This window comes from Spodoptera frugiperda, chromosome 31, assembly GCF_023101765.2.
Source record: "Spodoptera frugiperda isolate SF20-4 chromosome 31, AGI-APGP_CSIRO_Sfru_2.0, whole genome shotgun sequence".
Classification (NCBI taxonomy): domain Eukaryota; kingdom Metazoa; phylum Arthropoda; class Insecta; order Lepidoptera; family Noctuidae; genus Spodoptera; species Spodoptera frugiperda.
In genome coordinates, this window is record NC_064242.1 from 6,363,160 (window position 1) to 6,380,552 (window position 17,393).

Genomic DNA, 17,393 nt, shown 5'->3' on the forward strand with positions numbered 1-17,393 from the left:
AGATGTAGAATATTATGGACCTGGATGTATTTGATATGTTAAGATTAAATAAACATACAATTAAAATCTTATTGACATTGAACATACGATTAGGTTAAGTTTGCCATTTTAATTCAATATTGTTTTGTTAATCATTTTCATAAACAAGTATTTTTTCAGAAACCTAAAATATTGTTACTTATATTAAAAAAAAATTATAGATACAGTTTTGTGATGACAACATTGAATCTCAAAATAAATATCGTGCACAATGCACATAATATAAGTACAGATACTATGAAAAAAATATACATATTTCAGAAACTAATACATGTAGTTATTCAAAGTATTTCCCATTACTGTACCTACTCATAATACGTACTTTAAGTACATAATGGAGGTCAACAAGCCAATTATGTTCACAGGTCATTTGTAGGATAGTATCTACGTAGTCTACCAACTATTTGGACACCTACCTTCTTTTTATTTTATTATAATAAATAATGCCATGATTCGAGAACGTTCTTGCGACTATTTTTCCTAATAGTAGCGTAGAAAAAATATATTTATTGAGTTTCTATTCTTTTTTTCATTCATCCTTCTGTGTCCGTAATGAATGCAAGGCAATTAATAAATGTCATTGGAAGTATACCAATTCAGAAATAATTTTGTTTGTACCTGGTACCTGCCTGGTCCCTGTGTGAAACTTGATTCAGTTTCTTTGTACCACAACGGCATAGGTTAACCAGGGCAAGTCACAAACACAAACAAGTGAAACAGGTATGTCAGTGACGTAGAGACAAGCCCCCGCGCCAACCAGGTATTATTAAGAAATCAAAACAAGTTATTGCTATAAGCAGAAGTGCTAACATTTATGCAAATAATCGTGCTTCAGCAATCTGCGATCAACGATGACGAGAACTAAACATTGATTAGATAACTGCAGAATATTGTTCAAATTCACCTTTTGGTCATTATTTAAAAGAAAGTGACGCGAACAAAATAACTAATGCGACTACATAAATGTTACGACATACAACTAGACGTTAAAAGTAATTAAGCATGGATTTATTTTACACGCGAAGGGCAATCATTGGTCATAGTATCCATACCTAAGTACTTAAGAAATCTTCGACCTCAAGTTTCTGTTTTATTCAGACGATGAAACTCACCTAGTTAACATAAAATATTAATAACGTTATCAAACGTTATCAGAACCGCGTCTAGCTGTGAAGCCGCTATATCGAATAGTATAATAGCAGCAGCACCCGGTAGCAGAGAATTCGATTTTTATGCTATTTATAGAACACATTGACGACTTCGATAACAAACGCTAAACAAGGGATTTCCTGGTGCCGTCGAATGTAAGAAACCTGTAGTAACATTGTGATTGTTTTTGGTTTTGTTTTTTGTACAATGTTATTTAGTGGCATATTTCAAAATACAATACATATTTAACTCAAAACTACAATTTCACACCAGACTTTCTGTCTTGGTTCATTGCCAAGTCTAATTTTAACAGGCTAGGTACCTTTCTGATCCTGTATCTGCATTCTCTAATTAAATAAAGCTGAATAGTTTGTGTTGTGGAATGCAATTATTTTCGTAAAACGTTAGAAATTTCTACTATTCTAGATATGTTCCATAGTGCTATCTATCAGACATCATCACATCTCAAAATCCCTTTTCTTTCATTCTGTCTCTACAACATTATATGTAATTATTTATGTAGAAAGCAATCTCATATGAATATATATCTGTGTGACGTCATATCTTATCACACGCCCCAGCTACATTCAAATTCATGCGCTTAGAAACAAGTTAAGCTCCTTAAAGAAATTACGAAATATACGAATTTATACTTTTATCAATGGGCAATCGAAGATTTATGCTATTTAGACTTTATTATGATATATTGCTGCGTGTGATTACTTATTAAAAGATAAAAAAATTACAACTTTGGAAAAGAAACACAGACTGAAACAAGGATTGGATGCCATTGTAGTGGTGATAGAAGAAAAGTGATAGAAAAGTAAAGTAATGATTGAATGACTAAGTACATGCTTTAAACTACATAACTAATGGACAATCTTGTAGAAATAATGCAAAACCTTCCCTACTTGGCTAAGAATTAGGAACATGATATAGCATTCTAAGAATGTTTATAATCTATGTGCACGTGTTCCGACCGCAAGACCGGTTCGCGCAAAACGAACGCAAAGAGAATGTAATCTTATTTCTAAGGCAATAGAACATTCTACTAATTACCCAGGAAAACTATTTTAAGCGTGCCAAATACGCAGTTGTGCATTCATTATACATTTTAGTACAGTTATTGCATACACACAAGTCTATAAACAATACACAAACAACTAGTAAAAAAACTTAAATATGTAAAGCAAAATCTCAGAATTACGATAAACTGCTTTATGACTTCTACATAAATACTAACCACAATTTAACCAAGCACAATTCAGAACAATATGACCACTCTGCCAAAATGGCAACAAATCAACAAAAGCTGTTAGTCAACAACACATATTATCCATTACTAATGTCTAATCCATGGTACTTGGTACTCAAGGATAAAGAGCTTTGGCATAGTGTCTATATTCTGCAAACATTTATTATGCAGATCATGATTCCAAATAATTTGTGACTGATTTCCTATAGTTAGTAATTACCAAATCAGTGCAATACTCGAGATGAAAAATGTGCAGTAAGCAAACTATAAAATGGATATTAAATTACAAGAAGTACTCACTTGGCTGGTTTACTTTTCATCCAAGCAGGAAGTGTGAATCCATCCTTAATCTCAGGGTCACTTGACGCCATTATAATGTCAGAATGATAAAAAAGGGGAAAAATGTAAATAAATTCACTTAATTACAGAGAATAAAAAGACAACTGTCTTGAACATAAACTAGAAACTGAATGATGTTTTATCTTGAGCAGAAATGATAAGATTGTTTCAGTTGGCAATAACATATGACAACATTACGAAACAAGAAAAAATATTGAAGATTTGACTTTAATAATAACAAGAAATTATTAAACTAAATGAATTAACTAAGTAGTGCTCAAGACACCTGGGGTTCACTAGACTTCATTAAAAGAGAAGATGAAGCCATCTGAAACAAAAAATGGCATCATTTTATTTCAAATAAAATCTTTGAAGACTGTTATTTTCTTAGTTACAACTACTGTTAAATTAATACCATGAGAAGATTTAGAAGAATCCAGTGAAAGTATTTTGTTTCATGTTATTTTTATAAACCACACTGAACCAATATTATTGTCTTAAAGTTAAACACACCTTGGCCTGGATGCTCAGAACTCACAAGAGCGACACAAACAAATGTTAACATGTGACTAAACTCAGTATGCATTACATTTTCCTTGTATTTATTTGTTAGCACAGCTCTTTTATGTCTATCAATATAATCCCACTCATAATTTAGTCACATGCAATACAGAACTGAATTTCAAACAATGAAAGTACTATGTGTAACTAATAGCTTGTAGGTTACACATTGGACATACAGGCTTAAATGTGGGCCTCGATTATATTTACAAACAACCTGCACCACTACAATAGACAATACAATTTTAAGTAATGAACCAAATAAACAGTTTTCTTTTGAACTTATCTTTGGAATTGCAAATGCAAACAAGAAGTAAAATTGTGTTATTTAAAAAGACCACATGCAATAAATGAACATGTAGTGTAGTGTCTTTTAAATTATTTTGATACATAATATTGCCACTTGCCTGTTTAGATTCACTCATTATTTTAAACCTACATGCAACTACATAAAGTTTCAATGTACATAAAGACCCATATCAAAATATTGCCACATTTCCTCATTGTGACACAGAGTTTACATGAACAATTGATTATTTTTTCCTATGTTCATTGCTTTAGAAGCCCCTATGCAATTGGTAGGTAGTACATTGCATAACTGCAACGTATGTACATCAATATAATACACATCCATCACGAGGCAAACCCACGAGACGGTAATGTTAGTTTCAATGTCACGACAATCACAATCTAATTATTGGTACACGCAAAATAACACATGTTCTAGTTACCAACAAATAAATAACCACGTAGGCAATCGTCACCAACAACATTTTATAGTTATAAGATAGACGAAACTAAGTATTTACATTGTAATAACCAAGCATTTAACGTAAATGTTTATAAATAAAAGATATTAGATGATGTAAAATATACCCGAACCACCAAGATGAACATTTGTTACACCACGGAATGCATTTATCTCTAAATATATCAATACCACTGTTATATTACATTAAAGATTTATATTATTAAGTATAAAAAATATATTACTTACAGTTTCAAGAATAATTTCTGAGGCACAAATGATATTCAGCATTCTAACGAGTTTATGAAACACCCAATGTACGAGAGAGACTAACAAATAAAACAAAGACAATTCAATATGGCAACCTAACCTGGCATTTTAGCAATGCCATAGACAAAGAGCTACCCACAGACTAAAAGGCCAACCATACAGAACAAAACAAGTAATACATGAAATATTATATTACTTTCAAAATTAGTTATTATAATATGTATATAGGTAGAATACATATTTTTATCGGATTACAACCAGAAAAATAGTCTCGATGGATTTGCTCCATCTCATCTCAATCATCATTCAGTCAGCTGATATATCAAAAATTGACACTGACAGCAAGTCAATTTGACATATATTTTAGGTTATATATGTGACAAATGAAATTCTTCATTTGAGATGCAATAAAAACAAACTGTTGTAACTCATAATAATACTACCTCATTAAAATTTTTAAGAATTCTCCATGATGTCTAACGAGGAACCCACTGACCTGGATTGGGTGCAGCTCCGCAAAGAAATGGGAGCGCACCAGCATGTCGAAACAACTAGTGAAAAATTCGGAAGAAAATTTTCTGAGAATCCTTTCGTTCCTATCGGTATGATCGTAGAGCATTTTAGTTGAAAATTTATCAGTTTTATCACATTAATATAATGTCTATGCTGTATTCCAATGTATTTATCCTCTTGGAAATGAACTTTCATAGTAGCTATTAACAAGATACTTATGCAATAGCTTAAAATATGATAACCAGATTATTGCTCAATATTTTTTCATGCAATAGGAATAAAGAAACATCAGACAAAGTTATGGCGCCAATGTTAATTAAAAACCAACAAAAATATATTGTCACTTTCCAGGGTGTTTTGCCACAGCAGGAGCTCTGTCATATGGACTTTGGAGCTTCAGAACAGGGCGCAAAAAGATGTCTCAGCAAATGATGCGACTCAGAATAGTCGCACAAGGATTTACAATCACTGCTTTAGTTGTTGGTGTCATGATGACAACCGGGAAAAGTCTAACAAAGTAGTTTCTGCGATTCATTTGATATTATTGATTTTACAATTTTCAATAAGACACAATGGATATTTAAGTAGTATTTTTATTAAATAGAATAATCTCATCTGAGGTATTTTTAATATATGTCATCATAGTATATTAGCATGTTGAGTATTCAAACACTGAAATGTAAAACACACATATTTTTTAGTCAATGTTTTAGGAGTTTGTAAATAAAAACGATAAGGTTCTTGTGCTTTGCTGGTTGTTGCATAATAATTGATTAATTTATTCATATTGCCCAGCTAAAAAAATGTAAATTAAGTAGTATAAATATTATATAATGTTTAATCTGTAAATGCATCATGCTTGTTTTTGCTTTTAAAGTTTTAATCTACCCTCTAGATGTAAATCATGAGAGTATATTTTTATAGCAATATAAGCTTCTTTCAAATTCAGCATAATAAAATGTAGACCATAATGTTTTTCCTATCAATCACCCCAAATTTATAGCATTGTCTGTATTTTTCAAAGTACATGTAGAAAATATAATACTTTTATGTAGTATTCTTGGATTTTAAAAATAAGAGAGAGATTTGACCACACATCAACCATTCCAAAATACTTGGTTAAAAACTGCATACTATAGTACTTGTACATCAAAGTTGCTAGTAGTATGCTTAAAGTTTCACCTTACTATGCTTACTACTTGAGTAAAACAGTTTAATGTCTTCCCTAGCCACTTGACCGAGGTCTTTTGTGGATTAAAATCCCATACATTCCATAAAAATAAAAAATTACCACAATGTTGTAATACGACAGAATATAAGACAAACTGCTTGCTGAAAAGAAAGCCGTTGCTTTTGCTTGAAAAGATGCTGCCGCCTTCATAGTACTCTAATTAGTAAACCAAAATTGAAATTAATAACTAATGTGTTCTTATTTTTGTGCCAAATGACCAGTATTCAAAACTTAAAAAAGCGCTGTATGGTGGATCGATCGTAGACTATTCATTCATTTTTCATAATTCATTCATTTCACTGTCATGTAAAAGGTTCATGTCAGACAGTAAAAGTTCAATGGGTTCAATCAATCAATTATTTTTGTTTTTGTTGACGCTCTCCCACTCAGTTCCTATTATTTTTACACATTAAAAACATGAAGATAGTCATTATTTTAGAAACAACTAGATGATATAAATTGCTCTGTATTGGACAGTGTATTTAGAAAATATATTAATTTATCAGAAATACCCACCTACCTAATAATGAATGGGTTTATAGCTGTGCATTGTGGTAATTTATTTTTTTACGATAAAAGACGTAAATTAAAATAGATCGGATAATATGTTGTAACCATTACCGTAATCTAGTAGCTACTAAGTTCTACAACAAATTTCAGGTGCTGGTTATCACAGTGATACATTGAAAAAGGAATATCAAAAAACTTGTTATCTAGCATGCAGGAAAGCTGCCACTGCCCTCCAGCAAGGTGGTAACGCCGTAGATGCGGTAGAGAAGGCCATAATAGGTTAGTATTTTCTATTGATTTTTCATACCCTCCATTCCAATTGGTATTGAAATCTATATGAAAATAACAGTTTATGAGTGACTAATTAACTTACCTGCCTGCCCATCAATTTATTCTCAATTATTATCCTATCGTTTTGTTATTATTCCAGAATTAGAAAATAGTCCACTAACTAATGCTGGCTATGGATCAAACCTAAGTTGGAATGGCACTGTAGAATGTGATGCTTCTCTCATGAATGGTCAAACATTGCATTTTGGAGCCTGTGGAGCTGTTTCAAATGTATGGAATCCAATCACATTAGCCAAACAGTTGTGCATAAAACAATGTGATAATTTGTCTTTGGGTCGAGTCCCTCCTTGCATTCTTACTGGACATGGAGCTCGTTCTTGGGCACAAAGACTGGGACTAGAAATTGTAGAAGATCACAAAATGGTCTCAGCACGCGCATTTCGAAACTATAAACATTGTAAAAGAAAGCTGAAAAGATATTCCATACAAAATGATATTAAATTTAGTCCTCTAGACACAGTTGGGGCAATTTGTGTGGATTCTAATGGTATTGTAGCTTCTGGAGCTAGTTCTGGTGGTGTTTCATTGAAGCATGAAGGCAGAGTTGGCCAGGCTGCATCTTTTGGCAGTGGAGTTTGGGCAGTAATGAGCAGGGATGGCACAAAACCTTCAGTGGCCTCTTGCACCTCTGGATGTGGGGAACATTTGATCAGAACACAGCTGGCTAAAAATTCTGCAGAAAGTTTGCTTGACCCTTCTCCAGTTTTAGGACTTGACAAATGTTTGAAAGAAAATTTCCTACAGTCACCTTTTTTATGGGATGTCCCCGATAGGCTTGGTGGAACCTTAGCTTTGAAATTTGATGCACTGAATGGAGAAGGAGAATTACTTTGGGGGCACACTACAAAAACAATGTGTATTGGATACATGTCAACTGAAAGTGACAGACCAAAGGTATAGACTATACTTTTTCATGTTTTGAAATTGTAACCAATGTTTTTCCAAACGTTTGGTTGATGAAACATGATTATAATATGTATTAATTTCGTACATTTTCAGTGCATAATTTCTTATCTGCCACAAAAGGTGGAACCAGGCCAGAAAGCAGTTGTATCAGGACAGTCATTCAAACTGTCAATGCAGCCCTGTCCTGTACAGTGGGAGGTAAAAGCAGAGTCTGGTTGTAATGGATCTCTTCTAGAATAATGTAATATATTTAGATGTAAGCACAAATAAATAAAATGTGTGAAGTGCAGTTGGAAAATAAAGTTCATAGTACCATGTGGTTTTTTATTTAATCATTCACTCTACACTGGCAGATGTTATCTTCAGTAAGGACAATATAAAGTTAATAAATAATAATTTTATTGACTTATTTTGTATTGTCCTAATATTTCAAAGAAAACACAATGCAATGTTTAATAAGAACTGTATTCGAGAAGTTAAATGTGTGTGCTAAAATATAAATTCGGTGAGAGGCATTTATTAAGTACCTTACTATAATAAAGTAAATTACAAATAATATCAAAAAAATGGAGTTAAAATCATAAGTCATTGTATGTCCATGGATAAATAAATCAGTACATTTTTGTGCTTCACCTAAATTAGGAAAAAGTAGCCTTTACTTCAATTATTACCAAATAATTTGGAAGTCAGACATTTTTTGTCAAAAGCTGTTTATCAAATAAATATTATAATCACACTTTAAACAATTTTCTGCAATGATTTCATCACAGTGATGAAAAGCACCATCTTTAGTACCAATAAACAAGTATATTATTAACATTCGATTAAATCAAATTATGGGGCATCAAAAGGCACTAGTCTACAACAATAATGTACTTGCTGCTATTTAATAACTGTTTCAGAGGTCCACTGCTAAGTATATTTCTATGAAAAACAAATATACATCATCCAATTTATAATGAATTGAATATGAGAAAGATTTACAAAGTTTTTTTAGTTGTTAACACAATAAACTTAATCTACCTATTTATGATCGCAAAGTACCTACGACAATGCAACATAAGCTGTCATATTACGTTTGTTTGTACTGGAACAAAATGTGTAATGAAATATTAATAAAGATTACTGTAACTGTAATAATATCATTAACTTCTTATTAAAAGAAACTAGAGATAAACATACAAAATAGGTACACTAAGTACTTGTACAATAATAACATACAAATAAAATATATTTGTACATAAGTGCTTGACACACAAAATATAAGTAAAGAATATCATACAATATGTACCAAAAGCTGATGGTTAACTTTATTGTGATTATTTTTATAGAATACATTATTTTGAACAATATAATCATGGTAATATAAAAGCAATGGTTTTGTCATTTTGGTACATTGCATTACATACACATGTTATGTTAGACGAGGAGTCTAATAAAAAGAGAGCATTCAGTACCTATTCCATTCTCGTCACAACCATCGCTAAATTTATAAATTCTATGTACAAAATAATTTACTCCAGAAAAATAATATTCCATATTTTCGGCATTTTCAGCTTGGTACATAGTATACGGAAAGATAACCTATCAAATACATACACTGAGAAACGATAATACAATAATATTATGTATTCCAGAAGTCACAGATATCACTGGCAAGGCAATAAACTAAGAAAAACATCACAAAGTGTAGGTATTGTATTAATCAAACTACAAATTAAACTTATATTTACATGAATAAAAAAGATTTACATAAATTTTATTGATGCATCTTAATAGCCTCAAAATAAGTTTGAGTATTAATCTCAAAAAGTAAAGTAAATAAAATGTATTTAATCTAAAATAGTAAATTATTTGGTCCTGTAAAATAAAATTGATCCATACATTACATTAAAATTATTCCACTGTTAAATAGCAAGCTTTATGCTATTATGTTGTTAGTCTTTACTACACCGGTAAATCATATATGCTAGTAAATTACTGTAAACTAATTATACTAAGAAGAAATGTTCCTAAAGAGAGAAAAAACAGGCTTCATTTACGTGATTCTATTTGTAGACAATTATATTTTAGAACAGCTGCCCTAAATGTTTTGTACAGTGCGTAAAGTTTAAAATAAATATCAACAAACAAAAATCTTAGTCATGTCTAGGTACCATTCATACCTTTTTCATAGAAAATAAATTAAGTTTGTACTTAATTTTATTATTTCAAAATAATTAGCTGCCTTATAAACCATGATTATTGATGCATCCAAACTATGAAACCTAATTTTACGTACTATGCTGTTTATTATTTACTGATATTCGTGTCATAGACGTTTACGTTACAGGTTTTAAAGCTAAACAGGAAATTTATTGTCACCCATATCAACAAAGTAAATGCCAACTAATACTGGTTCAAAATAAAATAAAAAAGTATTTTATCACATTATCAAAACATTGCCAATTTGTCTTAAGTATGTTTGCAATATTCCAACCGCGCGATCATATCGAATATCAAAATACAAGGCATCTCATCAGTCTGTAATACATTCCCAACTTCCATCCTAAATTAGTCAATAAACATTCAAAAAATACCTCATACACAACCATACTCGTACCAAATTGCCGATTCTTTCGAGTTATCCGTTTTCTCATTCCGATTTATAGACCTCCTATCATTTCTGAGATCGTCTCTTTCCGGCAAGCTCTCTTCTACTGCAGATCTCGGATGTTCAGACATTGACCTGTGTTGATCTGTGGCTGGTCGATCATTCATGCTTTGACAGGCACCATCACCAATTACAGTCGAAATTCGATTGTATACCAAGTAAGTTGGGTTTTCTTTGATAGGTGTACTTTGTGGCTTAGTATTCAGATTAGCACTAGCATCTTCATCTGCTACGTACACCGTGCGCCTGGTGCCTGCTGTGCCAAATGGTGTTGGTGTTGATGCTGCAAAAATAATTAGATCATAATCAAGCATTATTTTTAACAAAGTTAAACTATTTAAAGACTAATTATTTATAATGTACCTGCTGGTAGTCCCGTGTCGCCTTCTAGACCTTGGAAACTATTTCTATGGGTAGGTGGAACTGCTTTATGTGGTCGTCGTCTCAACGATGCTCTGATAAGCGCATCGTCACCTCCGCCGCTGTGTATCGAAGTTCCAGAAAGCCTCCGCACAAAATTACTTTCACTGGTCAATCTAGTTGAATCCAAACTTGGAATTGATCCACTCATGTCAATGTTATCCGATTTTTTCAAAAGTTTGTCATCGAACCTTCTTGTGAAACTAGAATCTATGCTGTGTCTGGGGGATTCCGCACTGGGATTTGAAGAACCTTGATCTTGATCAGAATTTTTCGATATTTTTTCTAGTTCTTGGCTACCAGGATCTGATTCACCCGATTCCGACCCAGCCAATGTAAGCTGAGATTTCGATCGACTGGCGTCTTCAATTCGTTTGTTGTTTCTTGTTGGTACTTTATTAATCAAATCTGTACCAGCTTTCCGCACCCTCTTCACAAATGACGCACCAAAGCCACGTCTTTTTGTGGTACAGTTATCCAACTTTTTGTAATGTTCCATAATTTTTTCTTCTAATTTTTCTTTTTGACGACATAAGGCATTCACTTTATCTGCAAACATTTTTTCTTCTTCATGATAATGCTGTTTATCTTTTAGTGAATGAGCAAGTAGTTCGTGATATTGGGTCAACAGTTGTGACACGTGATCCATCAAAGAACGCCTGTCTGCATCTAAACTCTTATTCATTTGAATTAACATTTCACAATGTTGGTTAGTCTTATTAATTTCTAATTCCATACTGGTTATAATCTCAACTTTTGTGTTAACTTCTCCAGAGATCTCAGTATTTCTTAATTTCAGTTGAGTAACTTCACTTCTAAGATTTCTATATTCTTCTTGCATATTTCTGTACTCATTCTTTAATCTGTCACTTGCTGTAAAGAGATTCCTGAAGTCATCCTTGAGTTTAGAATGCTCAGCTCTAAGATTAACCAGGTTTCTAGATTCGATCTTTAAGTTTTCTCTTTCAGCTTCGAAATCTGACACCTTCTTCTCATACTGTGCTAACTTTTCTTTTAATTCCCGATTTTCAAGTTTTAGATCTCTAACAGCGATTTTAACAGGTTCTCTTTCACTAAGCAAAGTTTCATACTCAGTGTTAAGCTGTTCATGAAGTGTCTGTAGAGCCACTTGATCTCTCAGTAGGTTATCTTGTTTATCTTTCAAAACTTCTAACTGTTTGATAATCTCTTCTTTCTCAGCAGCAAGTTGGCTATTAGCTAGCTGTAGGGTCATTTGTTGAGATATCAAAGAACCATTCTGAGAGTTCAAAGTTGCAATGTTTACTTGTAGTTTAGCATTTTCAGCTTGACTACTTTCTAGTGATGCCTGCAATGTCGCAAGATCTGAGGTGAGCTGCTCTATTTGCGGATTGACTATATCATCATTGCTATTTACGTTAACATTGTCATGATTACAATCACATGGAACCAATTTCATTAAATTGGCCTTAGCTGCAATTTCTGAAATCAATCCTTCGTGATCAACATTTGTGATGACTTTTTCCAATAAATCTTCTATACTAACATCTCTACTTAAAATGTCTGTTGCATTAATACCAAGTTTATCCATACAATTTCTTAATTTATCAAAATTGACCTTTTCTGAAATAAGGTCCTTCTGCAATGTCTGAATGGTTTCAGAATCTACTTTCTTTTGTGATTTAAGCTCTTGAGTCTTTTGTTCTAAGTCTTGGAGTTTGCTTGTCAATGTGTGGCTTATCTCTAGTTCTCTTGTAAGTCTCTCCAATTCCTTCTTTTTGAGTTCAATCTCGGTTGTAAGTTTATCAAGAGAGACATCCTTTTCTTCAACAGCTTCTCTTAATTTGTTAACTTCCCTCTGCAAGTTGTGTGTGTCCCTTTCACTGTATGTTAATTTAGTTTTTAGCTCCTCAGTTAGAATAATGAGACCAGTGACCTTATCAGCTTCAGGCTTCAAAATGTTCAGCTCTTTAGTTCTGGCATCCAAAGACTTTTCTAATTCATCTGCTCTTCTTTGAATAGAGTCACATAACATTTGAATTCTCTGTTTATCTTTGGTTATAGATTCTAAATGCTTTTCGAAATCCTGTAATTTGTTCTTTTCTGAATCCCTATCAATTGCTTGTCGGTCTATAAATGTTTTTTGGCTGTCAAAAGAATCTTGTAACTTCCTATTTTCTTCTAGAGCATTTCTGAATACTTCTTCTAGCTCTGAGTTCTGTTGCATAAGCCTGTTACAGTTTTCTTGAAGCTGCTCACATTTTAATGTTAATCTTTTCTTTTCCTTCTCTAGTTCAAGCACTTTATCACTACTCTCTAGTAATGTTTGTTCTCGAAGGCTGTCTATAGTTGATAAAAGTCTCTTATTTTCAAGTTCGAGTTTTAAGGCCCTAGCTTGAGCATTACTCGTCAATTGTTCTGATAAGCTATTCTCGCCGGATTCTAGCGTGCTCTCCCCTTCGTTATCTGTATCTAAATTACTATTATTGCTTTCACTTAATACTGATTTCGTTATGTACTGCAGATGATTGTTTTCTTCAATAAGTTCCTGGATTTTCTGTTGATCTGCATCTCTTTCCTTTAAAAGATAAAAACAGTAGATGACGTGAAATGTACCAAATCTTTGTTTTATGAAAATTTCTATAAGGAAATAATAAACTACTTACCAATGCAATATCGTTGGCTTCCCTCTTCAATTTGATCATAGCTGCTTCTAAAGTAAGGCATTGTTCAGCACGTTTCCGTGCTCTCTGTAGTTGTTCTTCTAAGGCATCTCTTGTTTCCATTAAAGCTTTATTATCTTCGCGAAGTTCTGTAACTCGAGTTTTATAATACTCCGCGTCTGCTAGACGATCACGGTAACGCTGAATTTCTTGTTCTAGCCTATGAACAGAAATATTATTATGTACCCTAGCTAATAAATAATGTTTTAGTCATATAGCGTAATTATTTACGAGTATTTTAACTTACCTATCACACCGCTCAGCCTTTTCCCTAAGAGCATCAACTTCATCTCTATAGCCTGCCGATTTTCTAGCTTCATTGAACCATTCTTGGCTGTCAGAGCGTAACTTGGCTAGCACTAGCTTGGTGTGTTCTAATTCTTCACGACATTCAGACAACTGTTCCGATTTTTCTTCCCTGAAATGAAATAAATAATATTAAACAAATATCACAACAGTAAATAGTTTTTAAAAGCAATAAACATAATATATTTATTAAGTTACATTCTTAATATAATTATAGACAAGGAAATTAGGTCACTTAGCAAAACGGTTATCATGAATGTTCCAAAATAAAAACGTTTTTAATAATTATTGTTACAATCAGATACTTATTATTAATTATGCAGTTTGGTTCCTAAAGACGCAATTAATATTTAAAAACTTATTTACTTTGATATAAATGAGGAAGGACCTAATTTCATTGTCCACCAGTATATTTTTATCATATAAAAAATACTCACAATTCTTGTCTTTGCTTCCTCAGGCGTGCTTTCCAGTCAGCCAGCTCGACAGCAAGATGTTGGCTATCGCCATTATTTTGGTTGACATTCTGTGTAGACCTATTCTTTCCATTTTTGTTCTCATTGTCATTCTCGCACAAACCTTCGTGAAGTACTAGGGAAGCCCAGTTTTGTAAGTAGTGATCACGTTCTTTAGCTAACCGACGCATGTGATTAAACATCGTCGGTGATTGAAAAAGATCGATGGCATCTGGCGTCAAAACCACAGTCTGCATGTCTGTAACCTTCAAAAAGTATCGTAATTTGTATGGTGTTGATTAGGTGTGAAATTAAGAGCTTTTGATAAGTAAACTTTTGCTATGACGTTGTGAGTTCCAATCTCTCATTGATTGGGAAATCAATTGTTTACTTAAAATTATAAAATAACTATCAAGGTACTTGAACTCTGAACATAACTAGAGAAAAGTACCTCTGGTAAAAATTTCGTACTATTAAACTGGCTTTGTAAGACATTTTGTATTTGATTTGTATGTTCTAAGTATCATTAGAACAGCCAACTTTGCGTAATATTTGACAACCAGTTACTCATGTTGAAGATTTGTCATGGACATTCTACTTAACAGTTTATTGCGACTTTGTAAGGTCTGTTTACGAAAGATAAATAAACACAGTATGTGTGAATAGTTTTATACTAAAGTTTATGGTGTTATTAAAACTTTTATTTGAATAAAAATATAAATAAAATAAATACATATTCAAATTAATAAATTAAGTATTTCATTTTTTGAAAATAGCTTCATTTGTTTCAGTTTCAGTTGCAACTCACAAGCTTTACTATTGCCATAGCCTGCCATACCTGTAGCCAGCCATAGAGAAAAATAGTTTTAGTGTCCTACACATTAATTAATATCTCATCTAAATACATCTAGATACTTCATACAAGTACCTAAATATTCAAAGTAACTGTAAAATGTCAACTAAAACTTACACAAGAGACAATTGTGAGTCAAGTCATGCTTGACTGGTTCTATTATCAGTTGTATTCTAACTGTGAGACATGCTTGGCTTATGTATGTGTGAACACTTCCTTATACATAGATGACTGACTTCTTTATCCATAAATTACACCTTAAAGGAACCTCATAGGGCCTTGGACACATGACAAATAACTAGGTACCCAAATTTGTAAAATCATATTTCATTTTGGTACTTACAATAATCATTTGTTCACTGGTTGCTCATGTTTCCATCCCAGTGGAGTTACAAAGCTACTGGTTTTACTACTACTAAGTTTTTAACTCTCAATAAAATAACAGAAAAATTAATTTGGATAGCTCTGTAATGAATTGTTTTATATTCAAAACTTCAAAACAAGTATAACTACTAGATATTATACACATGTGTGTATAATAGTACCCTCCCTAGTCCTCCAAAAAATACAGGACCAAATACAGCATATTTTTGTTATGATTGAAAAAATATTATTAAAGTCTTACCTGTTTGATGCATTCCACAATGTTGTGCTGCAGATCAACATTAAGTTCCTTAATCCTGGTGATGAACAATTCTTTATTAGGACACTGCACTGCTGCACCAAGGAGAAGCAAGATCAGAAGCTTCATGGTTTCCAGACCCTCCCTTGTTTCTGGTGCCTTTCCCAAGCATATACATTCTGGGACCACCAAGAGTGTCATGCCAAGCTCTTCTTCATACAAACTCTTCACATTTTTGATGATGGCATCAAAGTTCTTCACTCTACCTAATATCAGGGCTTGGTCTTCTAACCCAGCAAGCTTTGTGATATGGCATGATGGCTCTGGGTCTATCTGAAGGTACACTTGATGTAAGATGTCTCCATTGAACAGAGATGAATACTCTGTGACAACATCTGGACTTGGAAGACATGATTTCAGCTGAAAATAACATTTGAAATTTTATTAAGATATCACTTTTTGACATGAAATAAATAAAATAAGTAGGTACCTACTGTCTGTCAAAGGAGCTCATTATAAAACTTAACAAAAGAAAGAATGATCTACAGTAAAATAGAAAGTTTGATTTATTAGATCCATGATCAAATGAACATTCATAAAAGATAATAGGAAGTACCTATGTGAAGAATTTCTCTAAGAACAGAACATGTGTATTCTTGTATCAATGGTAACACACCAACAATGCATCAATGAACAGTTGTGGGAAGTAATTTTTATTATATTATACTACACTCATATTAAACACAACTCTCTTTTACAATACCATGACAACCATAAGAAAAACTTTAGTTATTATTTATCATTCTTTGAAATTGGTTCCATTGGTACATTTATTTTTAACACAAGAAATGCATGTCTATTTATAACTTCCAAAATGATGACGAATCTTTCGAAACCACTGCATTTTTAATAACAGCTGGAGGAATGTAAATATAGCCAAAATCTTATAAATCAACCACTCAATTGATGGAGATATCATTCATGGCATCTACAATCTTACAACTATCCATTACAAAACGACTTGACCACTCGAGTATGACAACAGAGACAAGAGTCACAACATTCTCTGTTCCATAAGTATGGTCCTAAAAATAAATAGAGTTTACAAATCATGCAAAATAAATAAATACCACATTCATTCACACGAAACGCTTGGACAAATTCATCTCACGCTTGATATTTACGCGCACAGCTACAAAAACAGAGGTACGAATAGTTGTGCACTCACCCACGAAACTAGAGGCCCGTTCAAGAAGTCGTCAATTTCGGAACCAGACGCGGCCATCCTTGCCATGCGTTAGGATGAACGAAACCTACTCCTCTGTGTTTGTCCGGCACGCATTGCATCGAAGCAGTGCTCAGTGCTTATAAAAGTACTAATTTCACTTAACATCTGCAGTAAACGAGAAATATCCGTACTGCCTTGTACCACTTGTTCTAAATCAAGTTGACAATTAAATATTGTCACAGATTAAAAACAAAACGTCTCAATCACTAGAGTAGCCCTTTA

At 32.7% G+C, this 17,393-nt stretch overlaps 4 protein-coding genes across 4 annotated transcripts in view; 2 read left to right on the forward strand and 2 right to left on the reverse strand.

Annotated features, from left to right (window-relative positions):
• Window positions 1-717, reverse strand: part of LOC126912866 (girdin-like) — a 4,486-nt gene extending 3,769 nt beyond the window's left edge. The window contains exon 1 of the mRNA XM_050707184.1: window positions 658-717. Coding sequence (XP_050563141.1) covers window positions 658-717 — 60 coding nt within the window. The remainder of the gene's footprint in view (window positions 1-657) is intronic.
• Window positions 718-4,721: 4,004 nt separating this feature from the next.
• On the forward strand, window positions 4,722-5,488 carry LOC126912933 (HIG1 domain family member 2A, mitochondrial-like). The gene is made up of 2 exons (XM_050707463.1): window positions 4,722-4,963; window positions 5,226-5,488. The coding sequence occupies exons 1-2, from the start codon at window positions 4,831-4,833 to the stop codon at window positions 5,393-5,395; spliced, it is 303 nt and encodes a 100-aa protein (XP_050563420.1). The 5' UTR covers window positions 4,722-4,830; the 3' UTR covers window positions 5,396-5,488.
• An 893-nt stretch (window positions 5,489-6,381) lies between these two features.
• Window positions 6,382-8,187, forward strand: LOC126912931 (threonine aspartase 1-like). Its single transcript, XM_050707461.1, has 4 exons — window positions 6,382-6,659; window positions 6,766-6,894; window positions 7,046-7,860; window positions 7,966-8,187. Exons 1-4 carry the CDS (start codon window positions 6,632-6,634, stop codon window positions 8,110-8,112), a joined length of 1,119 nt encoding a protein of 372 aa, XP_050563418.1. The 5' UTR covers window positions 6,382-6,631; the 3' UTR covers window positions 8,113-8,187.
• Window positions 8,188-8,319: 132 nt separating this feature from the next.
• On the reverse strand, window positions 8,320-17,345 carry LOC118276174 (girdin). The gene is made up of 7 exons (XM_035594396.2): window positions 17,112-17,345; window positions 15,887-16,303; window positions 14,391-14,674; window positions 13,895-14,065; window positions 13,591-13,807; window positions 10,889-13,502; window positions 8,320-10,808 (listed from the first exon to the last, which is right to left on the reverse strand). Exons 1-7 carry the CDS (start codon window positions 17,175-17,177, stop codon window positions 10,453-10,455), a joined length of 4,125 nt encoding a protein of 1,374 aa, XP_035450289.2. The 5' UTR covers window positions 17,178-17,345; the 3' UTR covers window positions 8,320-10,452.
• Between the last annotated feature and the right edge of the window lie 48 nt (window positions 17,346-17,393).

Bases quoted from the DNA above. Each gene is read 5' to 3' on its own strand.
- LOC126912933 (XM_050707463.1), top strand. From the start codon at position 4,831: ATGATGTCTAACGAGGAACCCACTGACCTGGATTGGGTGCAGCTCCGC. The intron at 4,964-5,225 runs GTATGATCGTAG...GTCACTTTCCAG, and splicing joins GAATCCTTTCGTTCCTATCG to GGTGTTTTGCCACAGCAGGA.
- LOC118276174 (XM_035594396.2), bottom strand. From the start codon at position 17,177: ATGGCAAGGATGGCCGCGTCTGGTTCCGAAATTGACGACTTCTTGAAC. The intron at 16,304-17,111 runs GTGAGTGCACAA...TGTTATTTTCAG, and splicing joins ACGGGCCTCTAGTTTCGTGG to CTGAAATCATGTCTTCCAAG. The intron at 13,808-13,894 runs GTAAGTTAAAAT...TTCTGTTCATAG, and splicing joins AAGGCTGAGCGGTGTGATAG to GCTAGAACAAGAAATTCAGC.
- LOC126912931 (XM_050707461.1), top strand. From the start codon at position 6,632: ATGAATGGGTTTATAGCTGTGCATTGTG. The intron at 6,660-6,765 runs GTAATTTATTTT...AACAAATTTCAG, and splicing joins GTTTATAGCTGTGCATTGTG to GTGCTGGTTATCACAGTGAT. The intron at 6,895-7,045 runs GTTAGTATTTTC...TTATTATTCCAG, and splicing joins GGTAGAGAAGGCCATAATAG to AATTAGAAAATAGTCCACTA.